Below are 22,523 nucleotides of genomic sequence, written 5' to 3'. Positions count from 1 at the left end.
GCATTCCAATCTCAAAGGCATCCCTTATTAAACATCACTAAATAAAGGCATAAGCCATATCTTTTAATCTGTGGTCTTGAGGGCTTACCTCTACACTTCAAACACTTATTAAAAAGCATAAGCTAATGATAACTTGTTACTGGAAGTTACAATGAAGGAATAAGGGCTTAGATGGTGAACCCAAACTTCCTGTATTTGCACAGCTGTATTCATTCTTTGGTTTCACCCACCTCATCTGACAGGTGGTCACAGTGCTCGATGAGCTTGTGTCTAAGGGGGATGCGGTTAATGGTGGCCAGAGACTCCGCCGCCCGTTCCTCCCCTAAGATGAAGTACACGGTCTCCAGCAGGAGCGACTCCGAAGTCACCTGCCGAATGATCCGATTCAGCAGTGCCGTTGATGTCAGGATACCCAACTCTGAGCTGAAGGCACAGCACAAGAGACAGAGTATTAGCAGGAGTAACAGAGTTAGAGTATCAGCAGGAGTAACAGAGTCAGAGTATCAGCCTGAGTAACAAAGTCAGAGTATTAGCAGGAGTAACTGAGTCAGAGTATCAGCATGAGTAACAGAGTCAGAGTATCAGCAGGAATAACAGAGTCTGAGTATCAGCAGGAATAACAGAGTCAGAGTATCAGCATGAGTAACAGAGTCAAAGTATCAGCAGGAGTAACAGAGTCAGAGCTAGTATAAGCAGTCTTTGTTAACAACACCAACCCAAAACAGGTGACTTACGCCTGCATCAGCTGGGGCTCCAGAACTGACACAAAGAACCTGTCCCGCACTGCTCGAGCTAGCACCGCCCCTGCTGACTGCAGAGAAATAACGCTAAGTGAAATTAGGCCATCAAAGTATTACTACAGCACATCTAAGCTACAGGAAATGACACGGATTCACTTCCTAAAGCCGGGCACCCACCGCACGCGTATCGACCGCGAGCGCACTATGCGCGTAACTGAAGCGTAGTTGAAGTACTGTTATTACAACGGCAGCGGGCGACGTCGTCTCCACCAGATGCGAACGCGTCGCGAACCGGCTGCGAAGCTCGCGCGACACAAGCGAACTGAAGCGTAGTTTTTCGCTTCTGTTCTATTTTTTCGGCTTGTCGCGCGTCACGATGGCCTGTTTATACACAGAAATATGCCCTAAAATGCTAGGTATACATGCTCTGATTTATATTTCATCCTTATATTACTGGGGGTGTGTCCCTAGTTCCCTCTTGCAGTAGTGGAGAAAGATAAAACCAGATAAACACCAGATATTTTATAAGCAGCTAAAAAATACAAGCCTTTTCATTTTTCTATTGTCCTGGCAGGAAAAAAAAAATTAAAACTGGAACCTGGGAAAAAGGCAAACTTAGTTTTGCTATCTTATTTTGCGGAGGGGGCGGGGTAAATTTGAAAATACACCACAGAAAGACGTAGCCTATTGAATGATGTAGAAGTGAATGCACCGAGCAGCGGTTTGTTAGCTCGAGTGTTGGAAGGTAGTTTTTAACCAACCATTGCACAGCCTATTTGACTCTTCCGATGTCTTCGTTCGCCGTGCTTTCAAAAAGGGCTTGTTAATAAAATCAGATAATCCACAGTGCTTTAAAAAATCAGATTTAGTGGTCTTGCCGATGAAAATGCACCTATTTTATAAATGAAGTTGTCAGCAAGCCTTTATTGCACTTGAACTTCAAAGCTTCCGGTGTTCATGACGTTGTGGTGTTCATATCCCTTTAAACTGTTACGCTATCTTTTTGACGATTAATTGATTTTACTAAATATGATCATATAAATGTTTTGACGTGAATAACAAGACGACACGGGAATTCCCAATGGTTGATTATGGATTATTTATTATTATTATTATTATGATGATTATTATTATTATTATCATTACATCTTCTTCATAAAGTTGGCACGCTTGTTAACCAAGCAAATAAATTAATACAGTTTGAGATTGATTATTATGTAGGCTACGTTGCTATTTAAGCTTATGGTAATTCTTTAAAGCGTTTACTTTCTCACGTATTTACATGTGTTAAAAAATATTACCATATTAACAGACTGAAAAAGGTCTCTCACCAAGTATTCACTTACCCATAATCAAAAGTCCTGAACAAACGTGAAATACACGATGTAAGCCCACTGCAGACTGCGAGAGCTACTAGGAATATAGAGCTTTAAGCAAGCCTTTGCGCGACACAAACGGAACCAGTGGAGACACGCTACGCGTCGCACCGTGCTGCTTCACCGTGCTGCTTACGCGACGCGTGCGGTGGGTGCCCGGCGTAAGCCTGAGACACTGCACCTGCACCACCCTCTTTTGGCTGCTGGTGGGAATGTAATACAAATAACCGAGATTGCATGTGCGTATGTGAGGGAGCAGATATGCATGTGTGCGTCACTGTAATCGCAGAATATTTTCACTTAATTTACAGTATCAGCATATTAAATGCATATCCCCTCTGGTGCATGTATGTTGCGTATTAGCATCAGTCCAATACTACCAAGTTCATTTTGAGCAATTATTAGCCGCTACCAATACAGCCCTAATATTACCGCGTGCCCCTAATATGTGCAAGGGCAGGGCGATATACCGACACTATAATTACCAGATGCAATTACTTACGGTCATCACTACCATGTGGTGTATTGCCTTTCTTTTAACTGAGGCGGTATTGAATGTCTGAACTTCAGAGGCCTTAGGAAATGCATTCAGGGAAAAACGACATCACTTATCTATTTTGTGTTAATAAAACAGCCAATCCCTACAATAAGGACGGCAATTTACCTCAAGGTGTTGATGACCGTTATTGCATTGTCAAATCACTGTGGTATGTCGCCCAGCCCTAATATATGTAGCTGAAGCTATGAGTGGTTGAGAGCACATTCCCTACCCATTTTGAAGTTAAAGAAGCCTCCCATCAAAGTGCCTAAAGTACACACAGGCCTAGGAGAGCCTACCAAATGATGATGTCAGTGGTACCCAGAGGCCAGAAGGGGGCGCAGCAGGTACCTTTTGTGCCTCTTTGATCAGCTGATCGCAGTAGTCCAGCCAGGAGAGGAAGGAGATGAGCGTTCGCTTCCCCACGAAAGCGGCTGCATCCTCCTTTAGATTATATGCATCCAACCTGTCGAACACACAAGCACATAAAACACGCACATATTCATACTGGAGAATAAGACATGCATCACTTCACAGCCCACAACAGAACAGCAGCACAGAGATCCCTCCCACAGCCCAGCACAGCACAGAGATCCCTCCCACAGCCCAGCACAGAGATCCCTCCCACAGCCCAGCACAGCACACAGAACACTCCCACAGCCCAGCACAGCACATAGATCCCTCCCACAGCCCAGCACAGGAGCACAGAGATCCCTCCCACAGCCCAGCACAGGAGCACAGAGATCACTCCCACAGCCCAGCACAGCAGCACAGAGATGACTCTCACAGCACAGCACAGAGATAACACCCACAGCCCAGCACAGCAGAGATCCCTCCCACAGCCCAGCACAGGAGCACAGAGAACACTCCCACAGCCCAGCCCAGCACAGAGAACACTCCCACAGCCCAGCACAGGAGCACAGAGATCACTCCCACAGCCCAGCACAGCAGCACAGAGATCCCTCCCACAGCCCAGCACAGTACAGCGATCCCTCCCACAGCCCAGCACAGCACAGAGATCCCTCCCACAGCCCAGCACAGAGATCACTCCCACAGCCCAGCACAGCACAGAGATCCCTCCCACAGCCCAGCACAGGAGCACAGAGATAACACCCACAGCCCAGCACAGAACAGAGATCCCTCCCACAGCCCAGCACAGGAGCACAGAGATCACTCCCACAGCCCAGCACAAACCAGAGATCCCTCCCACAGCCCAGCACAGGAGCACAGAGATCACTCCCACAGCCCGGCACGGCACAGAGATCCCTCCCACAGCCCAGCACAGGAGCACAGAGATCACTCTCACAGCCCAGCACAAGAGCACAGAGATGACTCCCACAGCCCAGCACAGAAGCACAGAGATCACTCCCACAGCCCAGCGCAGAGACGCTCACCCCCAGTTGACTGACTCCACAGTCTCGATGTCCAGAGGATCCATGGCCAGTGGCAGGGCCTGGTAGAAGGTGGTCAGTCGGTCAGTCAGGAGCTGGCACAGTGCTGTGTTTTCTGTCAAGCACTTGGCTGCGGCAGGTTCCGGCAGGCTGACCAGCAGCATGAGGCCCTCACACGCCTTCACAACAATCCGCCCATCCTGGAACAAACCACAAGGGGGTCAGTACTGCAGGAATATATAACCCTAACAGTGCGTTTACACAGCGAGCAACTCGTTAACTGAGTTTCCGAAAGCCCATTCATTCTCTATGTAGCTAAGCAACACCCAGCCACACGAGCAACAGGGCAACTGAGCAACCAAAGTTGCCCGAAAAATGTAGCCCACAGTTTAACTTTTCGCGGGCATCACCCGTCAACTGCCAATCTGAGTTTCGGGCTTCCTATTTCTCCAACCAATATGATACCAATTTCGCGAATTATTGACTATGTGTATGCCAAATTATTCCGGTTTTTGCCCTTATTCCGAAAAAGACAATATTCCTACTAAGCTGTTTACATGGCTAATGAAAATGAATATTCCATTAATATTCCCGTTTACATGCAGCCATACTCCGATTAACATAATGATGTACGTCCTACGGCTACAGCCCCCCTTTCATTCGTTCAACCACCTTCTTGAAAAGGTCGGCGTTGCGATATTTGCACATATCCAAAAACTTGTTGATATCCAAGTCTTTCATAATGTTTAAAAAGTAGGTGTGTTTCTCCTTCTGACCAGAAATATGGACTTTTCTTTAGTGCATGCATCTCTACCCCAGCCTTGCAAACTGTTGGCTGGTTGGTTTGTTTACAACGCACAGAGCTGACCGTAAACAGGCAAGAGGCTGTGTATCGCAAACTGCGGTAAAAACCCCAATTGAGACGCATATTCTAAATGCGCTGTATACATGTCCAAAGAATGCTCCTAAAACCCAAATAATATCAGCGTATCCCACATGTCTTAATCGGAAAATGCTACATTCGGAATAAGGCCTAATTCGGAATATCCAAACGGAATATGCTGTTTACATGACACGTATCAAATTCGGAATATTGTCATATTCGGAATAATAGTGGAAAATTAGTGTGCATGTAAACGTAGTCAACGTTTCACTCAGTGAGGAAAAATGGATGAACAACTTATCATTATGGTACAATTGTGCCCGGTGTTATAGAATGTTTTTTAAAAAAAGAGTACAGGGATAAGCGTCTGAAAATGACACTTGGACGGCAGTTTCAACTTGCTTGCTAGCTAGTGAGTGAGGGAGATAGACAGATTGCTAGCTAGGCAGCACACTAGTGAGAGAGATATGGAGAGATAACTAGCCAGCTAATGAGAGGTTGCTAGCCAGGTGGCTAACTAGTGAGAGAGATACAAAGACATATATGGCCAACAAGATAGCAATAACAAATATTTACCAGTGTCCTTACATAACTATAGAAACAAAATGAAATTATATGTGGCTATATGCCAAATATACTGTAAGTCTTTGATGACACCATTATTTCTCTTCAGTAATATATAGTTGCACGAGACCACTAAAAGGATACAATGGGAAGCTCCTGCCCCACCCTCAGCCTAATAAACTTGAGCAACCCATCAACTGAGCTGCTTGCTGTGTGAACGCAGGTTTACTGACAAACAACATACAGGGTCAGTATTGCAGGGATATATAACCCTAACTGACAAACAACATACAGTGTCAGTACTGCAGGGATATATTACCCTGACACAAACAGAGAGTCAATACTGCACACAGGGCCAGTACTGCAGGGATATACAACCCTGAAAACACAAATACAGAGGGTTAGTACTGAAGGGGTATATAACTCTGACACACAAACACACAGGGTTAGTACAGCATGGGGTATATAATCATGAAACACAAATACAGAGGGTCAGCACTGAAGAGGGATATAACTATGACAAACAAACATAGGAGGTCAGTACTGCAGGGATATATAACCCTAACACGAACGGTCAGTATTGAAGGGGGATATAACCATGACAAACAAACACAGAAGGTCAGTACTGCAGGGGTACATAACCCTAACACAAAGGGTCAGTACAGAAGGAGAATATAACCATGACAAACAAACACAGAAGGTCAGTACTGCAGGGGTATATAACACTGACACTCAAACACAAAGGGTCAGCACTGCACTGGTATTTTGCTGGTTGTGCAATGCAGAAGGTCCTAGTATTGCAGGGTCATGTAACCCACACAGCACAGAGTAGTGTTCCCCATACCGTTAAACATGATATAACTGACGCGCCAAAATTTCAGCTGTGTTGCCAAGTTTTGTGTTGGGTTGTCAAGTCCAAGGTTTTAAATTTGAATAGAATCTTGAATGTGCACTCAATAAAAGAGCATTATTAAAAGGATTCTTAAGAAATTTTCTGAGGTAACCTATGTTGTTGGGACACACGGAGACAGTAGATATCTTCTTTTAATAAATGTACTATATGTGATTGTTTCGCATGACCATAACTACCATATAACTATTAGTCAACATTACGATAACTTTACAAAGCGATAGTTCACTTTCTTGAGATTCCTGAAATACAGCACAAAGGGTCAGAACTGCAGGGGTACGCATAAGGAGTGTCAGTACTACAAGTATACGTAACCATGACACACAGCACTACTATGTACATAGTGTGTAGCAGTGGCGGCTGGTGGCTTAAAAAACTGGGGAGGACAGGAGGAAAACCAACCCACGGCGTCATGTTATTTTACACTAGTTGGCTACTTATCTCTACTTTCTTATGTTCAAGTTATGTTATGTTCTTATGTTCAAATGTAGCGATAGTCCAACTAGCAACCTAATGCAAACTTACTATACAACTAAGGTAAGGTAATACACCTGAAGTCTATCCCCATCTCCTATAAGGAACAAATATCATATTATCATATATCATATTACAACACAAAGGATGCACATGGATGGGAATGAATCTCGTGTGTGCGTAATGTGTCACTAGAAGCCTGTCAGTCCAACGAGGGGTGACGCAGCACCCTGTACGTTACAGAGGGAATTTTACGCAACACCCTCTCATACCAGACCTTATTCAGCTTTGAATCTTTCTGGTGTCCTGGTCTAGCATTTTTGATCATGGTTATCTGTGGAGTTGGTCGTCCAGCAGTCTTGATCCTTACTTTTGCTGCGTAATCCAAACTGTGGAATGGCTGTGACAACAAAAAATCCACAATGTTCTTCCCCATCCCACTCTCTGCGTCTGCCCCTCTGTGACCCCCTCACTCATGCTGCCATTAATTGCCTTGTTAGCAATAGCAGCACCACTCTCCTCCAAATCCATTCTCGCCGTTAGAGTCCTTCAGGGCTGCTAAAACAAGCTAACTGTTGCGTTGGCTAACGCAAGTAGCTAGCTACTGCTCGATAAAAAACGGGGAAACGTAAATATGAAAAAAGGGAATTTGGACAATCTCCTCTGCCTCTATGGACCAGCCTCCTCTGGTTGAAAAGGCCTAAATAAAATGTCATTTTTTAGTGATGTGTTTAAAAGTAGTTCGCAATTTGCACGTTATAATACATTACAGTGGTAGAGAATTGAATACAAAATTTATTACCTAACTTATCAGAAAATAACAGCTATTTTCTTTAATAGGATTTAATACGAACCAAAGTCAATTGGGTAATTATAAAAAAATCTAACCTTTTTGTTATAATAAAAACCGAACATAATACCATAAACTTTAAAATCGAGAGCTAGTTCAGTTTTCAGTTTCCTGAAACGGAAAACGATTGGCCAAAAACTAGATCCTTTCTCCCCAATGATAGTTATTACTAGCCGAGGGAAGCAGCTCATTTTTTTAACATTGTATTAAAGGAAACAACAATTTTCTTATGTTCTGGAAAGTCAGCGATTTATATATATTATTATTTGATTATACTGTAGCATTTATGCTATTATGGATTAAAAATAAACTGTCAAACTCTGTTTTCTGAAAAATCGGTCTGACCTTCCTCGGGGTATGCATCATCTCACACTGGCAGCAAGTTGGGAATTGGGAATCGAAAAAACGCATCTCCTTTTCACCATAATTTAAAAATAAAAATAAAAAACACCCATTTGTAAAACTAAAATGCTTTATACCACACTGCAGACATGATCTTAAGCCTATGTAATGACCATGACCGATAGATGGCCTAATGTAACACTCTTCATCAATTTCTTTGATGACAGACTGTCCAATTTACGCCTCTAATTACTCATTTGCGAAACAGAAGGAACCTGCTGGGTGAACGGAGATTTCACTTGCTTTCTTACAAATCTTCGAGCAAATAGAACATTAAAAATTTACACAAATATGTGGTCGTTAAACATTTAAAAGGCTGTGTTTTTATTACTTCTGTTACTTCCCACAACACGTTCATGCATATTCATTGCAAAACCATTTTCTTGAATTAAAGTACACAGCTGGATCAATTCCAATAGTTGTATTTCTGAAATATAGCGTTTTTGTTATATAGGCAATAAGGGAGGTATTACCCTTTTAAAATCACTACACACGCGAAAACATGTTTTCTTTAACCACTGCCCAGTGGCAGAGCTTGGATATTAGGACAGGCGCGTATTGGCACATCACACTATGTTACAGAAATCTAACTCAAAAGCTATGACCACAGCAGTCGCGTAGCAAGTTTGTGACAGTTAATACTTGCCAGCTAGCCTATTAATAAAAACGTTTTCATTTTTTTAGGAGTTGGGTGTTAAACAAACAAACTCCATAATATAGGCCAAGTCTGACAGGATGACTTTAAATTTGAGGGCAGTTTACTGGAGTTTGGCTTGTCTTCACACCCCCACTGCCTGACAATAGCCAGTTGTTGATGCGGAATGCGGATGTGCAAATGTGTCTGTCTCTCCTCTGGCAGGCTATTTAAGCGACTGAACGATCAAACATAAAACATTATCAGTGGAATAAACTATATTCACACTGTAGGCTACTGTAGGATGCTACCGAGGATAAATTGATGATAAATTTGCATAAGCCAATATATTTAAGGAAAAAGGGTTTTAACGATATTGAAACAGCAACACCAGACCACAGATAGTGGGATGAAATTACAAATGCCGCGTTTCCACCGCAGGAACTTTACCCCGGAACTAGGAACCTTTTGAGGAACTCAGTGCGTTTCGACCGCAGGAACTAGGGTCTAAATTAAGTTCCGGGGACTTTATTTTACCCCCAAAAAAGTTCCTGCTCAGGGGGTAGTACTTTCCAAAAGTACTGGAACCTTTGGGGTGGGGCGCAATCGCTGAAAATTTCTGATTGGTCGACTACTAGCAGTGTTTCATTTCAACCGCCATTTTAAAAAATCTGCAGCCGCAAACCGATTTATTTTCATAATAACTTGAAATCAAACTTGTATGTTATGCGGCGCAGTAGCCTACTTTTGGTTATAGCCTGCCAACGTCTTGGAATTATAACGTGTGCTCTTCTGTTCTTTTCTTGCTTTAGTATTTGTTTTATAAAATGCTAAGCATTCGTGCTAGGACAGCATATTACGTACCAAAACATTCAAACGGTTTAATTCGGTTGCTGAATATTTTCTTCCGGATTTTCTTTGTTAGCCCGTTGTAATTGACTCAAAACGTTTGATACAGTTATGTGAGCTATGCGGTAGTTCTGCATAATTTAAATTGGTGATACAGTAAAAGCAAACTGGAAATCACCTTCCGCACTTTTTGTCAGGGTACAATAACAGGTTAATTCTAGTAATTGTCCCTTTTGCTTTTTCAGACTGCCGTAATTTTACTCTGCCATTCTTCAATTCTACAAAAAGACCAGGAAGACTATGGACTAATTTATGGTGCATGGTTTGCATCTGGAGGGCACACTTCGCTGCTCGGCTAGCAGTGACTTTGAAGGAAAGCAAATGGTGGCTGTAGCACTGCTAATTTAAATTTTCACGCAAGTCCGAGTTCTATTCTTGTCATTTTGCGATTAGCCTATATGGAATTGACGATGAGAAAGTAATCAATTCAACAGCAAATTGTTTATAACGTGTGCATGTTTTCTGCTGTTGTTGCCAGTTATTTGTGGAATGTGGATGCATTCTGTCGCCTCGGATGTTAAGACATGAAAGCGAATGTTCGCATAAAAACATAATGAATGTGTTTGAGAGGATATATAAAACAGTTACAATCTGACTATTGGCCTGTTATATCCTATTTATTGCATAACAACGGTCCAAGTTCCATATATAGTCATTGTTGGCAATCCGTTGTATATAAGTGGAATAAACCCCTCCGGGCTGTCCATTATATAGAAAATAATGTAGGCTACTTCGGTGGTAGTATGGGGTTACAGAAGAAATCATAGGACAGATGGACCGACGGCAACGTCGCTTTTTCACACTTCAGTGGGCTAATTTGCCTAATCTTCGCGGGACTTTAGACCGCAGTGGAAATGCAGACAACAATGGGCTGAAGGAACCTTTTAGTTCCTTGAAAAGTAGTTCCTGGGACTTTTGGTGGAAAAGCGGCTAAAGGCTACATTTCAGTTGGTCCACCTCGCAATTCCACAACTCGGCGCAACAGTTTGTTCAGATGATCAATGTATCTGTTGCAATGTATCTGTGTCTGAACGATCCAACATCAAAAATTATCAGTGGAATAAACTATATTCACACTGTAAGCTACTGTAGGATACAGTGTTACCGAGGATAAATTGACAGTACATTTTCCCAAGACTTCTGGACCACAACAACCATTGTTTCAGAAACTGCTGCACATAATGAAATTTATAATCATAAAAAATGGACAGATGAGGTTTTCCTTGGTTGTTAAATCACCTTGGATTTCTACATTAACTTCAATGAGCAGCAAGTGCTTTTGCTCTGAAGTATGCGCAGTAGAGATGGTTTCCCCATTACTTCCTAGGCTTCACCGCCTGGCCCCTCCTACCATCTCCAGTTCTTATGTAGGCATGATGGTCTGCGCACATCTTTGCTGGTCTCTCTCAAAAATGCCTCAAAAAAAAAAAAAAAAAAAGAACGACTACGGGAAATTTGCCTTGAATACATTCTAATTTAAAACAATTCACACAAAACCAAATAGCCAATGCAGACCAATCTGGTGTGTGCTTATAATAAATTTCCATTAATCATTTGGTACAGGACTGAATTCTGCATATAAAATTCTCAAATGACAACAGCAGTGAACAAAAAGTTATTTACTGTGTTACATTTATGATGCGTTACATTTACAAACTCTACCCTAAATCCTAAGTGAAACTAACATGGATGACTTTAGACCGTGCTCAAAATTATCTGACTATTATTGCTCAAAATTATCTGACTATTATTAAGTTTCACAGTCAGACCACAAAGTTTGTTGAATAACCATTTATAGACGTAAATGTCACTCAAATACACACAAAAATGTTACGGGTAACAACCATGTCCCTATTTTCAGCTTATCTTCAAAATGGATTTTCCTCTCCTTTCCAGTTAAAATAAGAGCGGAGATAACACGGTTCTGCTCATGAGTGCCACAGCTGAAGTGTTAACTGTCAGATATGGTTTTGAGTGCTCGCATTTGCTACCTGGTGGTGGTTTTGCAAACAAAAGTAGTTCCTGTAGAAATACAAAGAAAATATATGCAAATCTGCCGCTGCCGGGAAGATCTCTCACGGCAGAAGTGTCATCTGAAATCAGTGACCACTGTAGCTGATTGCTGGCATAAATGGCCTATACAGGCCACAACTATGGATGGGGCCACAGACCTCAGGTCATAAATGTTTCTTTCGTTTTTTTAAAAGACTTTTTAATTGTGCAGTATTCAGAGACTGCAACTAGCTTTTTGGATGCTATTGTTCTTGTGCCGGTTTCCTGGTTCGCGATCGCCGAAAAATCCCCCCACCCACACAGTTCACAATTGCTTGCCCGCTCCCCTCCACCCCGGTCTGTGGTCGGTTGCCCCCAATTACTTCTTGCTTAGGGCACCAAAATCCTTGTGCTGGCTTTGCTCTCTTACAGTGGCCCCAAAAAGTATTTGGACACTTAAGCCACGCTTAAAAATGTATGGATTTCATTGAATTAAATAACAAAATTTTAAACCAAGTGGCATTTATGTTAAAGACAGATACCTTAAGCACACCTTTCAAGCAAAACATTTCAGAAAAAGATGTTTGTTAGGTTTTAAATTATAAAACAATAGATATACTGTTCCAAATTAGGACAAAAAAGTATTTGGACACTCAAACCTATACTGATTGTGAAACTTAGTGGAACATGTCCATGGTTAATTTGATGATGAACTACACCTGTGGTTGGAGCACCTGTGTGAAATTAAGGATAATTGACTCATTTACCCACTATAAATGATCTTGGAGCAGTTGTTTGAAAGTAATTGCAAAAATGGCTAAGAAAAGTGAAGTAAGTTCTGAGAAAAGGTCTAGCATCATTTGTTGGCACAAAGAAGGCAACTCTATTCGACAGATCAGCAAAAAACTTAATCTCCCATCTTCCACAGTTGGGTATATTGTAAAAAATTAAAAGATGAAGGACTTGTGAATGAGAACAGAAAGCGCAGAGGCAGACCCAGAAAGACCACCAGCAAATTGGACAGGATAATTGTTGGTAGCATCAAGAAAAACAGGCGAGAAACAGCAGCAAGGATTGCCTCAGACATCAACAAGAATTACCAGATACAACTCAGTTCACAGACTATTCGAAACAGGATCAATGAGCATGGGTACAGAGGGCGAGTAATGCGGCGAAAACCATTCATTAGCCTAAAGAATAGGAAAGCCAGGGTAAAATTTGCAAAAGAACATGCGCACAAAGACGGCAGCTTTTGGAGAACTGTCTTATTTTCTGAGTCCAAATTTAACCTCCATGGATCTGATGGCAGAGCATTTGTGTGGAGAAAGCCAGGAGAAGAATTCCAACCGGACTGCACTAAAGGTACTGTAAAGCATGGAGGTGGAAATGTGAAAGTCTGGGGCTGTTTTTCTTACAGTGGTGTTGGTGAGCTTGTGTGCATTGATGGAATCATGAACTCTGAAGTATACAGATGCATTTTGGATGCAAACTTACAGAAATCAGCAAAGAAATTATTCAAATGACAGAAGTGGCTCTTTTAGCAGGATAACGATCCAAAACATACCAGCCGCCTGTTGAAAGAATACTTTGCCAAAAAGAAAATTTCAGTCTTAGAATGGCCGTCCCAGAGCCCTGACCTAAACCCTATAGAGCATCTATGGGATGCAATGGAGAAGAAAATGTCAGGCCGTCGATGCACTCGTGTGGATGAATTGAAAGCTTTGCTGGCTGAAACGTGGAGGAAACTTTCACCACAGCTGTTCATGAAACTAACTGATTCCATGCCCAGACGTTGTCAAGAAGTTTTGCGAAGTAAAGGGTGGCAAACTAAATACTAAAACACTTAAACTGTGATCTTTATTGAAGGCATTATTGAGTGTCCAAATACTTTTTTGTCTTCATTTTCATTAGTATATCTATTGTTTTATTGTTTAAAAGCCAACCAACATCTTTTTGTGAAATGTTTTGCTTGAAAAGTGTGCTTAAGGCATCTATCTTTAACATAAATGTTATTTGGTTTGACATTTTGTTATGTAATTCAATAAAATTCATAAATTTCTAAGCATGGCTTCAGTGTCCAAATACTTTTTGGGGCCACTGTATATACAGGTACATGTAGCACAGAAGATCAGAACGTGCGGTACCTATGCCAGTACGACTGACCCTCGGTGCAGTACTGTTCCATTATTATTACAGGCACTTATCCAGAGTGACCTACACAACTTTTTACACAGCATTTACATTGCAACCATTTATACAACTGGATATACTGAAGCAATTCAGGTTAAGTACATTGCTCAAGGGTACAACGACAGTGTCCGACCTGGGAATCGAAACTGTGACCTTTTACAAAGGTCCTCCTTACCCATTACACTACACTGCTGCTCCTACTTTGAAGAAGGGTGACTGGGCATACTCACCGGGCTCTTGGTGAGATTGAGCAGGGAGTTGACCAGGTTGTAGCTGTGATTGTGGTTGGACGGGGTGGTGTTCTGAGGCTCCGCCCTCGCATCTCTCGCCCCCTCCAGCTGGCCTGTGTCCGGAGACGAGGCTTTGCCTGGTTCTGCCGCGTCGCCTGCGACACCCTCCGACCCGGTAACAGCTGAAGCTCCGGCCTTGGCTCGGTTCTGTGGACCAAAAATCGTACGTACGTTTTCTCCTGGGGAAACTGCGCATTGCCATCTACAGCATACACTTCTTTATCTAACTGTTGGACCAACAGTATTGACCTCTGTATATATTCATATCAGTGTTTCCTGTGGAATTGATCTCTTGGTGTGGTGGTGGGTGTCCGAAAGGGGGGGGGGGGGGGGGGTGTAGCAAAGCCAAAAAAGTTTAAGACTGTGAAAACATAACCTCTTGAGACTTCTTAAAGGTTTTTCTTTTTTTAATATCTAAATCTATCTTATAGCTCTGACAAGCTCTTGATACAAGGAATAACAGTTTGCAAGAGCTAAAAGGTAGTTTTAGATGTACTTTAAAACCATAAAAGCTTTGTTAACCTTTGTATTGTTTGTAAATATTGAAGCAAAATAGGCCTGTATTTTGAGTTATGGTGGCGTGAGAACAATTAAAAGAGCACATTGTCCATCTAGAAGTTCTATCTTCAAGAATAGAGCACTATATAACCAAAATTTATACTCAAGAAAAGTTACATATTGCACTTTAAAAGGGGCACTTCTGCTAAATTAACTCAATTACCATGACAAAATAGTACTTAGAATGTTTTATCTTTTTATTTAACAATATAATTTGAGCTGGGTCCACATTCAAAGCCCTCTCTCTCCGTCTATCTCACACTCAATGACAGAGTTTACATGCATTGTCCGTGCAAAAAAAAAAGAAAAAGTGAGAAAAATGGCTTTAAAGATTCTGTTCTGTTACATTCAAAATTCTACTGAGAAGCATGATACAAAATTTCCTAACTAACTTAGATGCTTGATTAATGTCTTTTTTATTAGCTAGTTTTATCTGTATTCATTTCTGGACACTGCAACAGCTTGTGAGACTGCTCCTCTCGTTATAATCATAATCGTCATTATTACAGGCACTTATCCAGAGTGACCTACACAACTACGCAGCCCTCTTTGTCAGCTGTAGCAACTGTAGCCTAAAGCCGGGCACCCACCGCACGCGTATCGACCGCGCGCGTAACTGAAGCGTAGTTGTACTGTTACGCCGGGCACCCACCGCACGCGTCGCGTAAGCGTCGCGTAAGCAGCACGGCGAAGCAGCACGACGCGGCGCGTAGCGTGTCTCCACTGGTTCCGTTTGTGTCGCGCAAAGGCTTGCTTACGCCGGGCACCCACCGCACGCGTCGCGTAAGCGTCGCGTAAGCAGCAAGGCGAAGCAGCACGACGTGGCGCGTAGCGTGTCTCCACTGGTTCCGTTTGTGTCGCGCAAAGGCTTGCTTAAAGCTCTATATTCCTAGTAGCTCTCGCAGTCTGCAGTGGGATTACATCGTGTATTTCACGTTTGTTCAAGACTGTTGATTATGGGTTTAAGTGAATACTTTGGTGAGAGACCTTTTTCAGTTTGTTAATTTGGTAATATTTCGTTAACTCGTAAATACGTGAGAAAGTAAACGCTTTCAAGAATTACCATAAACTTAAATCGCAACGTAGCCTGCATAACAATCAATCTAAAATTGTATTAATTTATTTGCTTGGTTAACAAGCGTGCCAATTTCATGAAGAATATGTAATGATCATAATAATAATAAATAATCCGTAATCAACCATTGGGAATCCCCGTGTTGTCTTGTCATTCACGTCAAAACATTTATAGGATCAGATTTAGTAAAATCAGCTAATCATCAAAAAGATAGCGTAACAGTTTAATCTTGAAGGGATATGAACACCACAACGCCATGAACACCGGAAGCTTTGAAGTACAAGTGCAATAAAGGCTTGCTTACAACTTCATTTATAAAATAGGTGCATTTTCATCGGCAAGACCACTAAATAATCAGATTTTTTTAAAGCTCTGTGGATTATCTGATTTTTATTAACAAGCCCTTTTTGAAAGCACGGCGAACGAAGACATCGGAGAAGTCAAATAGGCTGAGCAATGGTTGGTTAAAAACTACATTCCAACACTCGAGCTAACAAACCGCTGCTCGGTGCATTCACTTCTACGTCATTCAATAGGCTACGTCTTTCTGTGGTGTATTTTCAAATTTACCCCACCCCCTCCGCAAAATAAGATAGCGAAACTAAGTTTGCCTTTTCCCCAGGTTCCAGTTTTTTTTTTTTTTTTTTTCTGCAAGGACAATACAAAAACGAAAAGGCTTGTATTTTTTTAGCTGCTTATAAAATATCTAGGTAACTAGGGACACACCCCCAGTAATATAAGGATGAAATATAAATCAGAGCATGTATACCTAGCATTTTAGAGCATGTTTCTGTGTATAAACAGGCCATCGTGACGCGCGACAAGCCAAAAAAATAGAACAGAAGCGAAAAACTACGCTTCAGTTCGCTTGTGTCGCGCGAGCTTCGCAGCTGGTTCCCGACGCGTTCGCATCTGGTGGAGACGACGTCGCCCGCTGCCGTTGTAATAACAGTACTTCAACTACGCTTCAGTTACGCGCGTAGTGCGCTCGCGGTCGATACGCGTGCGGTGGGTGCCCGGCTTTACGCGACGCGTGCGGTGGGTGCCCGGCGCAGTTTTGCTAGCTCACTACATTCACAAAACCTTAAAAATAAACACTTTCCCTTTCGTTTTAATGGGAAAAATCACCATGTTGTAGTGTGGAAATGGAAGTAGTTGAATCACTCAAACATTTTAAATGCCCTAATATATATACATATATATATATAATTTTTTAAAAAAATGTTTATTTTTTAATTCGCGATGTTTTGGCGATTTGCCAACAATTTACGCCCGCGACATCTGACGGGCTTCTCCAGGTCACCATTTTAATCAGATGTATTGTACCATTATAACAGTAGCTCTAGATTAAAAAAAATAAAGGTAGGCACGTAGCCTACGTAGCTCAACTCGAACAGGTTCCGCTTCGGCTCAAACAAAAACTGTTTATTTTCAGATAACGTTACATATTTATCATATTAATTTTTTACTTGTCCGATCAGACAACTGCATGAGGCATTCCACTTGCCCGAACAGAGTTAGGATCCGCCAGTTGTCATCACCGAATGATAGTTAACGCCAGTGCTTCAGATGGGCAGGAGCTGTCGGGACTTGTATATGAGTACCGACTCTTCTTTTGATTACCAACATTAATTTATTTTAAACAGTATGTATTTTGAGGAGTAGGTACCGGCACTTATTTGGTCCAATTAAAACACTGGTTAACACTATGGTATTTTTGTAATATTTGAAGCGTCGCTACCTACCTTTTCCTTGTCTTGGCTGAAGAAAAAAAAAAAGTGACGCTTTGACAGACCGTGCGACATTCGCGCGCTGCACCGCCTCAGAAAGGAGCAAGCACGGAGCGCGCAGCCTAGGCTCTTTTTGAAAATAAATATGTGGACGCGACAGTATGGATTTGAAAGCGCATTTAGGCAGAAATATTTTGAAAGTTTAACATTTTTAATTTATGAATGTAACATATAGGCTATATACAGTATATATATATATATATATATATATATATATATATATATATATATTCATTTAAACTTTTTCATTTTTATTATGATGTGGCGGCAAGGATTTTGCCGTGGCGCCACGCCATGGAAAAACCTTACCAGCGGAAACGTTGCATATAGCTTACTGCAGTAACTCAAATTGTACTCAAATTTGGCTGTCCAAGTCAGTAGTAACTGCTGGTTTTCTTTTCTACCTGGTTGTCTAACTTACTTTACCTTTATCTTTAACTCATGTGGTGACCCAGATTGAAATCAGTCCTGATTAGAGAGGGAGAATGAAAATCAGCAGTACTGTTGGACTCAATGGCTAGATTTGAGTATCCCTGGCCTACAGCATTCGCCTCCAGATCTGTGCACTGGTGGCTGGTGTCAGCTTATTGCGGGCGAGGCTCGTACCTCCAAGAAGAAGTTGACGAGGTACGGGTCCTGTTTGAGTTTGGAACACACGATGCAGAGGAACTGGATCTCTTCGTTCTCAGTGGGAGCAGCCAGGACCTCCCCGCACAGACGCACCAGTTTCTGAGACGGGAGAGACGAAGAATGAGGCTTTTCTCGGCACTTGCTAATAGCAATCAGAGATCAAGCATGGATACATACATCTTGCTGGCAAAGCACATGGATACACCTGTGGTGACGGACTTTTGCAAGTAAACACACAAATACGCACTAGGGATGTGACGGTATACCGGTATGACGGTATACCGTAAAATTCAATTATGAAATAGTACATCATAAACGTAACGTAATACCGTGATAGCAAATCACGTGACAAAAGCTATTTTCATGCGGGGAATTTTTTTCCAACCATTACCCTAATAAAACATCTAAATAACCCATATTAAATAATATACTGGACCTGAATTGAGATAATGAAATCTGATCCTAGATCTGTATTTAGAGGCAAAGTCATTTAAAAACATAGGTCGCGTCTTTTCAAATCATTATGCTTGATGCATGATGTGCATGCCCCCACAGGAGTGAGCAGCTGCACGGCTGCCGTTCTCCCGGTCGTTCTTTCTGATGTAAAATGTAAGCTAGCTTGCTGCTACCTACAAATTACCAGTTATTTTTTTTCATCCATGCAAAAAACGAGTAAAAAAACTAGCTAAATGAGTGCCGAGGAGTCAGGCGAAAGCAGGGGAAAGGCAAAGAGAAAGTCGTCGGAAGAACTGAGGTTGAAGTTTAACTCACAGACTAGGTAGGGCCAGTTATGCACTGAGAGACTTTTTGGACGTTTTGAAAAGAGACATGCTTTCACAAGATCAAAAAAATATTGATACAGCATATTAAATACATTGACACAGCATAACGTTATAATTCTATGTTTCAATGCTGATGAATTGTAACGTTACAGCTCTCAATTACAACAATTAGGCCTACATGTTTGAGCAATTGCGATTTAATTGTAGGCTATTTGACATTATCCGTAGACCAGGCTTTTTTAGTCTGAGTCTCATTCATTTGAGTAGGGTCTAGGAAGTTGCCTGCTTCCACCGTATGTGGTGTGCAAATGTTTTTCTCCCCTTTGTGGCTGTTGGTATTGCACTCAATGGCTGAAGTATGTTGGTTGTGTACCATAATTTTCTTTAAAATCTGATAATTTTAAGCCTCCGGTACGATAGTTTAATATTTCCCACCTGGCAACGCTGGCTGGCTAGCTAGCTGTTATACAGCTACACGGCATCTCCGCTTGCAGTCCCTTACAACACTTGCGATGTCTGACGCTGATTCTGATACCGACCGTAATGAAGAATTATGTATATGTAGGATTATTATTTTAAATATACAATTACAAGGAGTGAACTATTAAGTTGCATTTTTTGTTTTATTTTTCAATTAAAATGGTTTTAAAAATCTGCAGATCCATAAATAAACAAATCGAGTTGTAAACTTTGCGTGATTTAAAAAAATTTTTTAGCTTAAAACCTGATACCGTGATATACCGAAAATCGTGATATTGAGTAGTACGATTATCATACTGTCACATCCCTAATACGCAACTGCAGTGACATGGGACTTTCTTTTTTTAATCAATTTTTTTTACATTTCATTTTAAAGGAAGGTTCAACATGGAAATCTACAGCAAAACATACACACAACAGTTAACCTACCCATCCTCTCCATCCCCCTCACCCGTCCCCACCTCCCACATTTTACCAAATGAAATTATACAGCATTGCAATAAAAGTGTCAAAGACAAACTCTAGACAAGATATACGGGCAATTTCATTTTTCTTAATCTGATTTTAGCCCACTGTCATAGTTCTCTCACTAGCGCCATGCATTCTTGCTACTCAGAGGTCCACATTGGTCACATCAAGGAAAGTGTTAAGCCATTGTCAGTGTATGTATGCGAGAGTGTGAGGAGGTTGCTAGTGAAAAGGCAGCATCTGCTTGGTTGCAGTCAGGCCTTCCAACAAATCCTCTTTCCCTGAATATGATGGCTAAATATCATTTAGGAGCATGACTGTGGATGAACATGGTACTACCACTCCCCACTAATCTCACAGAGAAGAGGAAACCAGACTCTTGTCATGACTGCACTTGCAAAACGTGCATGTAGAAGCCTACATGTCCACCTGGGCAGAGGTCACAAAATGGAGGGGGAATAATTTTCATGGTTTCCATTGATTGAGGTAGGTTCAGTTAGCTGATGTCGGGGGTTCTTAGAACTTTCAATTACACTAGTCCACACTCTCCACCAATCAAAAGACTCGGCAACATCAGAAAGACCATGATCCCAAGTTCATACTTGTTGAATGTATAATGGTTTGCAGGGAGAGCTACAAAACAATGAGTATAGTGCTAACACCAGACTCTTGGTTTGATTCTTCTTATTCAGAATATAGTGCAAAGCGTGAGGAAGGAGTGATGTATTCCAAAGGACATGATATACTTTCATAGAGGACCTTAATAGGAGATACCAAAAGAATGAACACTCAAGTAGTTTATATGCTGTGCACGGATCATAAAAAGTATGGAGACCATTACAATCACAAATATCTTCTAACGCCCTAATCGCACGGGACTAGTATTACCTGGGGACCTCTAGTAACTTGTAATAATTGCGAAGGTTGTCTGTGATCTTAATCCCGTGCGAATCTGCCATGTCCGTAATTTGTAAAGTAAAAATTCCACCGCAAATGACCTACCATATTTCGCCAAACACAGAGGTCATGTGATAATATTAGTCCCGTGCGAACCAGCATCTCGGTGATTTGGGGTCGTATTTTACTGTTACGCAGAGCAGAGCCTTGACATTTTCAATCATATCCGGGGGATAATGTCAGTAAATTCATAGACATATAACATAGACACCGCATTGGCCTTTGGATCTTACGTCAACGTCGCCGCCATATTGGACCAGGCAAGACTGGCCTGAAAACAAATAGCCTACAAGTAAACAGGGGAGCTGCGGTTTTTCTGGATAAAAAGCACTATAACGTTTACATTTCTCAACCGATTTCAATGAGTCGTTTTTATATTCAATGGTTTTTGATCTACGTGGAGTACAAAAAAAAGTTTTATCTCCAGTTACTTAGAATCTCGATAGTTAGGCTATAATCGCTGCTACACGCTCAAGAGAGGAGTGTGTATCAACGTTAGGTTTACATGAACTGAATTACTTACGTGGTGGAAAATAATTCATTGTCATAAGGAATTGCCACAGTTAATTTTAACCTGGCAAACTGGCTAGAAAGTAATAAATGCATTGCTAGCTAACTTGAGTAGGATTGTAAGCATCAAATAACCTTGATTGTAAGGTTAGCTTTGCTTGTTACCTACCTACACACTCCTCTCTTGAGCGTCTAGCAGCGATTATAGCCTAACTATCGAGAGTCTAAGTAACTGGAGACAAAACTTTTTTTGTACTCCACATAGATCATAAATGCTTGAATATAACAACGACTCATTGAAATCAGTTTAGAAATGCAAACGTTATAGTGCATTTTATCCCGAAAAACCGCAGCTCCCCCGTTTACTTCTATTTGTTTTCATCCCAGTCTTGCCTGGTCCAATATGACGGCGACGTTGACGTATCACAGCAACGGGCCGAAGCAGTCAATGCGGCGTCTATGAGTAAATTTGAGTAAAACAGACTTCGCTTATCCCGTGAGAATGCGCCGCACGAAACACAGATGTGGGGGTAATTTCTAAATCACATGAGGTCCCCAGGTAATACTAGTCCCGTGCGAATAGGCCTAAAGACATGTTAATTCTACCACTCTAGACTGGACATTTCCAGTGAGAATTGAGTAGTTGGTGAAATATTGGGATTGTCTAAATGCCACCTTTGAACTGTGTTAGACCCTTTCTCCACAGTACGCCACACAGCGAGAAGGAAGGAAATAACAGGCCCTAGGCATAGCTTGGAGTGATTAAGTGGTACAGTAGAGTGAAACAAATCTATCAACGGGGAAAGTCTACCCTTTCCTCTATAGGCTTCCAGGCCACTGATGCATATGGGTTCAATCAATCAATCAATCAATCAATCAAATTTTATTTGTATAGCGTATTTTACAGCAGTTAAAGCAAGTTGAAAGTGGACTTGCAATGACAGAGGTCTCACCTGAACACACATGTAAAAACATTAACGCACTTGCAGTGAGAGAGGTCTCACCAATACACACGCGCAAAAACACTACTGCACTTACAGTCACAGAGATGCCACCGGTACACACATGCAAAAACACCAATGCACCTGCAGTGACAGAGGTCTCATCTGTACAAGGCTCAGGCTCACTGA

The 22,523-nt window shown here is 41.7% G+C and overlaps 1 protein-coding gene across 1 annotated transcript in view; it reads right to left on the bottom strand.

Annotated features, from left to right (window-relative positions):
- fam160b1 (family with sequence similarity 160 member B1) overlaps positions 1–22,523 on the bottom strand; it is a 40,005-nt gene that overhangs the window by 7,740 nt on the left and 9,742 nt on the right. Inside the window, exons 5-10 of the mRNA XM_035405033.1 lie at positions 18,173–18,295; positions 14,084–14,290; positions 4,049–4,245; positions 3,006–3,120; positions 735–811; positions 231–423 (exon numbers count right to left, since the gene is read on the bottom strand). Coding sequence (XP_035260924.1) covers positions 231–423; positions 735–811; positions 3,006–3,120; positions 4,049–4,245; positions 14,084–14,290; positions 18,173–18,295 — 912 coding nt within the window. The remainder of the gene's footprint in view (positions 1–230; positions 424–734; positions 812–3,005; positions 3,121–4,048; positions 4,246–14,083; positions 14,291–18,172; positions 18,296–22,523) is intronic.

The sequence above is a fragment of the Anguilla anguilla genome, chromosome 2 (assembly GCF_013347855.1).
Source record: "Anguilla anguilla isolate fAngAng1 chromosome 2, fAngAng1.pri, whole genome shotgun sequence".
In the NCBI taxonomy this organism is placed as follows: Eukaryota; Metazoa; Chordata; class Actinopteri; order Anguilliformes; family Anguillidae; genus Anguilla; species Anguilla anguilla.
Note: the sequence above shows the minus strand (reverse complement) of the source record. Positions and strands in the feature narration are given on the sequence as shown.